Here is a 9,534-nt window from a genome sequence, read left to right as displayed (position 1 = left end):
TCGAATCAATAGAAAACTTGATGATGCATTGCTGCACAGTCGTGAGTCAGCAGAGTGAACAGCAGTGGGATGAGCAAACAGGGGCTCCAGTGCTCATTGTGGTGGTGTTGGAGATGCTGTTACCGATCCGGACTGTCTGAGGTCTCTCCGTCAGAAAGTCCAGGATCCAGTTGTTGAGGGAGGTCTTCAGGCCCAGCAAGCTCAGTTTTCCAATCAGGTGCTGAGGAATGATTGTGTTGAATCCTGAAATGAAGTCTATGAAAAGCATTCGTACATATGTCTTTATTGTCCAGGAGGGTGAGGGCAAGATGTAGGGTGGTGGCGATGGCGTCATCATCTGTTTACCGGTTTGGACGATAGGCAAACTACAGTGGATCCAGTGTGGGTTGTAGCTGGGTCTTAATGTGCCTCATGACGAGCCTCTCAAAACACTTCAACATGATGGGTGTGAAAGCAATGGGATGGTAGTCATTGATGCAGGACACTGAGGACTGGACAGGACACCACGGGGATGATGGTGGTGGCCTTGAGGCACGTTGGGATGGAAGCAGTGCTCAGGGAGAGGTTGTCTCTTGGTAGACTTCCTCACCAACACGTCATTCTGAGCGTTGAACCTCAGAATGATGTGATGCATAGAAGTTGTTCAGCGGAAGGGGTCACCCTGACAGGCAGGTCTCATCTTCCTGTAATTGGTAATGGCCTGGATGCCCTGCTACATGCACTGCATGTCGCCACTGTCCTGGAAGTGGCTGTGGATTCTTCTGCCATCCATGCGCTTTGTTGCTCTGGTGACTCAACCCAGTTTGGCCCTCGCTGTTCCCAGGGCCCTCTTGTCACCTCCTCTAAAGGTGGAGTCTCAAGTCCTTAGCAGCTCACGCACTTCTGCAGTTATCCACTGTTTCTGATTGTAGTGTATTATAATAGTTTTGGAGACACTGACATCATTGATGGACTTGCTGATGTAGCTGGTCACAGATGATGTGTATGCCTCCAAGTTGGTGTGGTCGCCATTTGTTGCAGCCTCCCTGAACATGTCCCAGTCAGTGTGCTCAAAACAGTCCTGAAGAGCAGAGAGAGCTCCTGCAGAAGAGGTTCTGACCTGTCTTAGAACCGGTTTGCATCTGATGAGCAGTCTGTATGCCGGAATTAGTATAACAGACAAGTGGTCTGAGTATCTGAGGTGGGGGCAGGACTTCGCTCTCTATGTGCTGGGTTTGTGTAAACTAAATCCAGCGCGTTTTCCCCCCTTTTTGCAAAGTCCACATGTTGATGGAATTTCGGAAACACTGACTTAAGATTTGCATGGTTGAAATCTCCAGTGATAATAAACAGTCCACTGGGGTGTGAGTTCGGCAGCTTGCTGATCGCCCTGTACAGCTCACAGAGCGCTTCTTTGGCGTTAGTGCTGGGTGGGATGTACACTGCTGTAATGAGCACAGCAGTGAATTCCTGAGGTAGATAAAAAGTTCTGTATCGAACAGTCATAACTCTACCAGTGATGAGCACTAATAAGAAACTAGCACAGAGTTCTTGCACCATTCTCGGGTGATGTAGACACACAAGCCACCACCGCGAGTTTTACCGCACCTCTGCTTTTGACACTGTTGATAATTGTATTTTGTTAGATAGATTAAACCACTGGGTGGGTATATCGGGTACCGCATTGGAATGGTTTAAATCCTTTTTGTCTGAACGATCTTTCTCTGTGGCTACCTCTAAGTTCAGATCCTCTGTCAGCTCTCTCGCCTATGGGGTGCCACAGGGTTCTGTCTTGGGACCATTACTGTTTCTGTTGTATTTACTCTTTCTTCTGCAACTTCTTAGCTCATTAACGGATATTTCCTATCATTGTTGCGCAGATGATATTCAGCTATATATCACTTTTAGGCCACCTGATGTTTCTAAGGTTCAAATCTTCCAGTCCTGCTTTGATTCCTTTAGAGATTGGATGGCTGATAATTATCTTCAAATAAATGCTGAGAAAACTGAAGTCATTGTCTTTGCTCCTGAGAAATTTGTTCCCCTCGTGGTTAAAAATCTAGGCCCTCTTGCTTCGCTCTTGTTTTTACCAATTAAGAAATATTGCTAAACTGAGTCCCATTGTGTCACGCTCCGAATTGGAAATGATTAGTCATGCTTTTGTTTCATCTCACTTAGATTATTGTAATTCCTTGTTTACTTGCTTTAGTAATGCCTCCCTGGAACGACTGCAGGGTGCTCAAAGTGTTGCTGCTAGGCTTCAGACAAAGTATCCAAAATACTCCCATGCCACTCCCCGGCTGATTCAACTGCATTGGCTCCCTGTCAAGTTCAGGGTCCATTTTAAGGTTATAATCATGACCTATAGGGCCCTGCACAGTGTAGCTCCAACTTACATCAGTGATCTTCTTCTTCCTTATTGCCCCAGCAGGTCCCTGAGGTCTTGTGACCAGGGCTTGCTGGTTGTCCAGCATACAAGGTTAAAAACAAAAGGTGACAGAGCGTATGTATCAGTGGCTCCCAGGCTCTAGAACTCGCTCCCTTTGAGTTTGAGATCTGTGGACTCAGTCATTTCTTTTAAAAAGCAGTTAAAAACTTATCTGTTTAAACTTGCTTTTGGTTGATTCTGTTTGTTTGAGGTTGTATGTCCATTTCTGCTTCTGTGAAGCACTTTGTGATTTTTTTATCTTGAAAGGTGCTATATAAATAAAATTTTACTTTACTTTACTTACAGAGCTGCATTTCTGTTGGCACGAAATGTGGTGAGCCCATGTAGCTGAATGGCAGTATCCGGAACTCTGTCAGAGAGCTATGTTTCCGTGAAAACAAAGACGCAACAGTACCTAAAATCCTGCTGTGTGGTCTGCTGGAGTTGGATGTAGTCCAGTTTATTGTCGAGAGAGCAGGATGGATGGGAAAGCCGGCCGGCTTGGATTTTCTCTTAGGCTAACACGGACCGCCACATGCTTGGCGCGCTTCCGCTTTCTCGAAGCAGAAGCTTCTATGCAACAAGTCCACTTATGAAATTTACTCGCTACTAAATATTCCACAGTTCAGTGTTAGTGGTAAGGCAATGACAATGGGTGGGCTGGAATCATATACCATTTGGATTAGGAATGGGATGGCACTATAATTTAGATGGGCTTGAAAGCAGACAATCGAATACTTTGGCAGTATAGTGTAGCTTATGAGATTGCAGATATTGAGCTGTTTGAACATGTGCTTCTGAAACAATGTGCTCCTTCAAAAAAATAAATGAATGAAAATGGTGTTCTAAAGAGCTTTATCACATTAACCCTATAAACCCTAACCTAGGGTTTAAAGCAGGGGTGGGCAATTCCAGGCCTCAAGGGCCGGTGTCCTGCAGATTTTAGATACCACCCTGGGTCAACGCACCTTAATCAAATGATTCGTTTATTACCAGGCCTCTGGAGAACTTCAAGACATGTTGAGGAGGTAATTTAGCCATTTAAATCAGCTGTGTTGGATCAAGGACACATCTAAAACTTGCAGGACCCCACCCCTGGTTTAAAGGGTAAATTAGGGTTAGGGTTTAAAGGGTTAACTGATTACATGTCAATACATTTTTAGAGTAACTATACACAATTGTTTTCAATCAAAAACACAGCCCAATCCTCCCACCTAAACACCAACACTTTTCACCAACACTGAAAAGTGTTGGTGAAGTCATTTTTTAAAAAAAGTAATAAATTACTAATTACTGATTACTTCTCCAAAAAAGTAATCCTCTTACTTTACTGATTACTTATTTCAACAGTAACTAGTTACTTTTTTAAAAACATGATACACAACCTGAATAAGTAATAAAGCAATAGACCTTTCAGCCCAATTCTATTTTTATGCATAATCCATCATATAAAATCAAATCAAATGGAAAGCCTCTTTTTAAAAATCATTTTATGAGTTGTAATCTTTTAATTTTATGCACATTGCATTAAGCAAAGATTTAATTATATGTAACACTGTGTTTGACTTGAATAATTTTTTTAACATTTAAACCTATTTTCTGCATAATCCAGCATATAAAATATAACAATGTTTTGTGTTTACACTCATTCTTTAAAATAGATGCAAGTAAAACACAGCAAAAAATAAAATCAAAGATTCAGCGACACTACGTCCTGTCGCTCTTAAATCTATTGCCACCTGTTTAGCAGGAGTGGGGCGGTGGAGTTTTGTCCGGTGGCCATGTCAGTGGGGGGTTCCAGACATTTCTCTGTGAATTTCACATTCCCGTGGCGGCTTGCTAGGTGTTTGCTCAGATTTTAAGCTTAATTTTTCGCTGTAGAAAGAAGCTTTCTTCCCAAGCAGAGTGTACAGCGCACGCTAATGTTTTTGTCACTTTCTACAGAATCAAACTCAAAGTAATGTAAGTATGTCCACGCTTTAAACACTGCATGGTCGTACTCTCTCCCGCACTCCATATTATCCATTTTTGATCTACACACGTCTGTTGCTGTCACGGACATCACACGCTTATACGGCATTGTCATGAGACACTCTCACAAACAAAATCACGACGGTTTAGTAACGCATTAACACAGCGTACTTGTGGGAAAGTAACAGTAATAAAATTACTTGTTTTTTTCAATAGCAATCCCTTACATTACTTGTTGCTTGAAAAAAGTAATCGGATTTCGTGTTACAGCCCATCTCTGCTGCTGGGAACTATAAATGTATCAAATATAGCAGTCTGGGAACCCAGCCAGCTAATGATGTCTCTGATGTCTTTATGATATAATCATAAGAAGGTATCTATTAATATAGATTATGAAGATTAGAGTAAAAAGAGTATTTTTAATAGAGAAACTGTATTAATATTATGGTCAGGTTTAATGCGGTACAATCGTGGTCGTCGTCTTTTTTTTTCTTTCTTTTTTTTTTAATCGTTGTCATTTGGAAATGAGATCGCACATAAGTATGAATCGAAATCGCGATTTTCTAACGATTAATCGTGCAGCCCTAGTCTTTACTATGCTGTACTAAATTACCTAATATTCTCATAGAATACACATTTTGAATGACACAAGATGATTCTATATTTATTTGTTTTTCAAGACCTTATAAACCAGTGACGTCAAACATAAGGCCCAGGGGCCAGAAACGGTCTGGCAAAGACTCCAATCCAGCCCACCAGACAACTTTGGAAAACGTGACAGAGGACTTGCATTTTGGACTTTTAAATGTATTTTCTTGCCCTGCTAGACCTCAGTGCAGCATTCCATAACATTGACCATAACATTTTATTATAATGATACTTTTAACCTTATAATGGGAGCTTACGCAGGGGAGAGCAGTGGTCATGATTTATGAGCTGAATCATTGTTCTTTTGCAAAATTCTGAGCACATTTTAATGAACACCAACACAACATTGGTGTGATTTTAACTACACACAATAATTAGTTAATATAGTTTAGTTAACACAGTTTTCTTATTTATATATACTGAGTTTTCTTAGAGACCTGGAATGTAAACGTGCCTGTGTTTAAAGGACTTTGGTTAAGCTTCCATCCATCTATTTTCTTCTGGTTATCCAGGGCTGGGCCTGTGGGGGCAGGAACCTTAGTAGAGAAGCCTAGATCTCCCTCTCCCCAGCCACCTCCTCCAGCTTCTCTGGGAAAACACCAAGGCTCTCCCAGGCCAGCTGAGAGATATAATCTCTCCAGTGTGTCCTAGGCCTGCCTGGGGCCTCCTCTTGGTGGGACATGCCCAGAACACCTCATCCAGGAGGCATTTTAATCAGATGCCCAACCTGTTTGTACACACCTGTGTACAAACAGGTACTCCCAGACACAGACTATGCAAACGCCAAAAACGCAGTCAAGCGCTGTCAGAAACATGCCAAATCCTAACTGTTTAGAAGTGTTGGCCAATCAGAAGTCTAGAAGCCTGGCTGGAAAAAATGTAAACAGGGTTTTATGCTAACCTTAAATACTTCTGAATTTTGTTTTTCTGGAAAGGCACCTAATTTTGTGTTACTTTCAAGTGCCTTCATCATTTCAAATGTTAATAACTAAAGACAGCATTTTGCTGTTGTGTAGACTCACAACTTAGGAATGAACAAAATGCATACAGCATAAATAAATTTAATAAAAAAAAATGTATTCAATACCGACAACAACATTCAGTCAGGATTTGGGTTGTGAGAGCGTTTGTGTTGAATGTAGAAGTTCACTGTGACGCCTCTGTCTTTTTAAATGGAGGGACAGTAACTGCATGTGTACATGTAAAGCTGGGCTTACACTGTGCGATTTTTGGCCCATTTTGAGACAATTTTCAGTCATGTGACCATTTTGGGGATCAGCCAGAGTTTCACCTTAATCGTGTGTCGTGCATTGTGTAGTATACATGGGGTAACGAAGAGCGATTAACACCTCACAACCAGCTCCCGATCAGCAATCGTATGATCACAAGAAAATGAAACCTGTTTGAAATCCTGGTCGCCCCTCGTGAAGCAATGCCACGAGCCGATTTAACGCAACCTCTCACACTGCACATGCGCAAACACAGAAATGGAAGTCAAAAAGACAGAGTACCATGGCAGTGCAGCGTGTGATCTGGACACAAGAGATGGAGGCCCAACTTGCAGAAGTTGGCAGGCTCATCCGAGCTTTTTCGATGTGGCCTCACAAAATTATCACGACCGCAACAACCGTAAAAAATTGTTGGGTGGACATTGCTGCTCAATTGCAGCTGTCTGGTCAATGTTTTTACATTAGCAATTTAGCAAAGTTGATGGTGGTGGTGTGTGTGTGTCTGGGAGAGGGAGAGACATTTTGTGTTATAACTTGTTAGGGACGGACAGTGTGAGCACTCAGGTTGCATCAGAGCATCGGGCTGTATAGTGTGAGACCCTGCATCGAGACCAACAAACTTATAACCCCTGCAAGTCAATCGTACAGTTTGAGCAGGAGCTGAATAACGTGATTGAAAAAAATCGCACAGTGCATGTCTTTTCTCTCCCTCTCTCTTCTCCTGTGTTTCTTTCCCTCTCCTGTCCAACTTCTTTTTTCTTCATCTCTCTCCCCGGTCTGTTTTGGTTTTTACAAGTTAGAATTAAAAGTAAATAAATAATTACATAAATAAATAAATAAATAATAAAAATCGAAAAAACTATGACAATCAAGTGGATCAGTATGGCAAAAGCTGTAATGAACTACTTGGGAAAGTAAAGCTGTTGGAATTCTTCTTGACCTTCAGACAATAATTCTGAATGCTACAGTGCCGGACAGAACAGGCAAAATAAATAAATAAATAAATAAATAAATAAATCTGTCTGTCTCTTCATTATTGAAGTGAATATTTTTGAAGTGTCACTATTGCTTGGAGGCAAATTACCAAAGGATTGTAGACAAGTCGGCATTTACCAGGAAAACTCCAGAAACCTTAGTAATTTGACTGTGGCCAAAGAAATTATATATCATATCATATGATATCATATATCACATCATATATCACGTATCATAAGTTTTCCAGTGCTGCCCATTTTTGTGACTGATTACTGCGTTTTTGTGATGGAGGTCTTAGAAGAAGAAAAAATCTGAAACAAGCTGTTAAACCCAGGAAAGGAGTACAGTGTAGTACAAACAAACATCATGCAATATCAGAAGGGAGTGTCACAGGCTGGGTCTCTGACCCAGCGCTCTGAGCCTCTCTTTTGTATTTGTTTCATTTTTGATATGTTATTAGTTTTTGTGTCAGTTCCTATCTGTCTTTAGTTTGGGTTGTTATTGTTTATTGTTCCTTGGTTTTCTATGTTTTGGGGTTTTGGTATTTATCATTATGTATTTAGGTCTGTTAAGTTTGGGTTGCCATGCTTAGTTTTAGTGTTCCTGTTTTATTTTGACAGTGTCTTGTGTTCCTTGTTCATTATAGTTAGCTTTCTTTTCTTGGTCCTGTCATTAGGGTTATGTCTGTCAGCTGTTCCCCCATGTGTCTCTACTTCCACTGATCACCTCATGTGGGTATTTAAGCCTTCTGTTTTCTGCTTGTCATTGTCGGTTCGTCTGTTAAATATGGGGAAGTAATACATTCTTGTGCCCTTCCTGTAATCATGTACCACAGCTACTACGCATGCATGTCCACCAAATATAAAGAGAGCCTGACCAGCCACTCAGCCGTCAGAGAAATCTAAATCCCTTGTGATAAAAGACTTTCATTTGGCATTTAGAGAGTGGAAAAGGTAACATGTTTTATAACAGATGAATCACAGTTATTCTGTAAATGTGCTGAGAATGGTCAATGTCTATTCCTGATGATGATTCTTTTTTCTTTTCTTTTTTTTAGGATGAAGTGTATTGTGGCATTTCTTGTGCTGTCGATGGTCACCCTCATGGCTGAACCTGGAGAGTGCATTTGGGACGCAGTTTTCCATGGAGGTATAGTTTTTGAAAAAGCATGTTTTAGAAAAAAAGGTTGACATAAGCATACAATTGTGCTGAATGTACTACTAAATATTCATATTTATATATTTATATTATTTTCTTCTCGTTTGTTTTATTTAGCCAAACATTTTCTTCATCGGTAAGAGAGTTTATAACAGTTATAATAATAATAATAATAATCAGTAGTAGTAGTAGTAAAAGTGGTAGTATAATGCAAAATTTCTGTTGTAATGTGTCTGCTTTGCTACCACTAGGCTCGTCAATGGACCTGGTGTCAAGGATGCTGTCAAGGATGTCCAACAAAAGCAAGAGCAGCAAAAAGATCAGGAGCTGGATAAGCGTGCAATCAGTTACCACCGTCGTCGACTTAATTTTGACTAAATTCAAGCTACCACCAAAAAAACCTCCATTCTATTGAAAAGAAAAGCTTCGTCTATAACAACAGAAATAAAATGCAGCTAATTATTTCTTGAAACTATACTTTGTGTTACTTTACTTGATAAAGTACTCTTAGTGTTTTTGTTTTTGTGAATTGTCTGTTCTTTAATAAATTCATATTATAGCATGCTGAAACCTTGGGTGTCTAGGCTTATGTAATACAAATATGATTGCAATACATCAAAAGGAGGCAGCTGATTATTACAAACTCGATCGCCCTTAGAAATTTGAAGGGCTAAAGGTAAGCAAATTTAATATAGGGCACACTGTAACAGTCACAATGATGTGGTGTCTCTTCAATGCAACCTAAGCCAAGGGTTTATGATGTCATTAGTGTGTGGCACTGCCCTCTCTGTGAATTATGGGAACAATGTGCTTGTGCAGGTAGAGAGACAGACTTTATATGTTTTACCTCTCCACAAACTTTTGCAACGTTACAGGTTGTATGAACACTGTGTGTCATGTTTGATAAGCAGCAGCCGTTCAACCGGGCCTTGTATGGTTGATGAAGAGAAGGTACATAAAAGGATGCGCTGTGGAACTCCCAGTACCAGTGTGATCATGTATTCTTCGTACTATCCTGCTAAGGTTTCTACCGCCTCCTCTCAACCACTGAACACAACCCGTTACAACGCCTTGCAGACTCCACATTTTATGTCATCTTTCAGGTATTTGTGTGGAAAGTTTACTGTTATTGCTCTGGAAGTCATT

General features: G+C 40.6%; 1 protein-coding gene across 2 annotated transcripts; it reads left to right on the top strand.

Moving 5' to 3' along the window:
* Window positions 1-4,238: 4,238 nt before the first annotated feature.
* Window positions 4,239-8,958, top strand: LOC308397000 (pleurocidin-like peptide WF3). 2 transcript variants are annotated; one of them, XM_080882707.1, is made up of 6 exons: window positions 4,253-4,369; window positions 7,907-7,961; window positions 8,066-8,183; window positions 8,288-8,379; window positions 8,506-8,524; window positions 8,640-8,958. In XM_080882707.1, exons 4-6 carry the CDS (start codon window positions 8,289-8,291, stop codon window positions 8,764-8,766), a joined length of 237 nt encoding a protein of 78 aa, XP_080738833.1. In that variant the 5' UTR covers window positions 4,253-4,369; window positions 7,907-7,961; window positions 8,066-8,183; window position 8,288; the 3' UTR covers window positions 8,767-8,958. The 2 variants fall into 2 exon arrangements, with proteins under 2 accessions (XP_080738832.1, XP_080738833.1); XM_080882706.1 differs by lacking the exons at window positions 7,907-7,961; window positions 8,066-8,183 and having other exon boundaries at window positions 4,239-4,369.
* Window positions 8,959-9,534: the final 576 nt, after the last annotated feature.

The sequence above is a fragment of the Rhamphochromis sp. 'chilingali' genome, assembly GCF_963969265.1.
Source record: "Rhamphochromis sp. 'chilingali' genome assembly, chromosome: 5".
Lineage (NCBI taxonomy): Eukaryota > Metazoa > Chordata > Actinopteri > Cichliformes > Cichlidae > Rhamphochromis > Rhamphochromis sp. 'chilingali'.
This window is presented reverse-complemented; position numbering and strand designations above follow the sequence as displayed.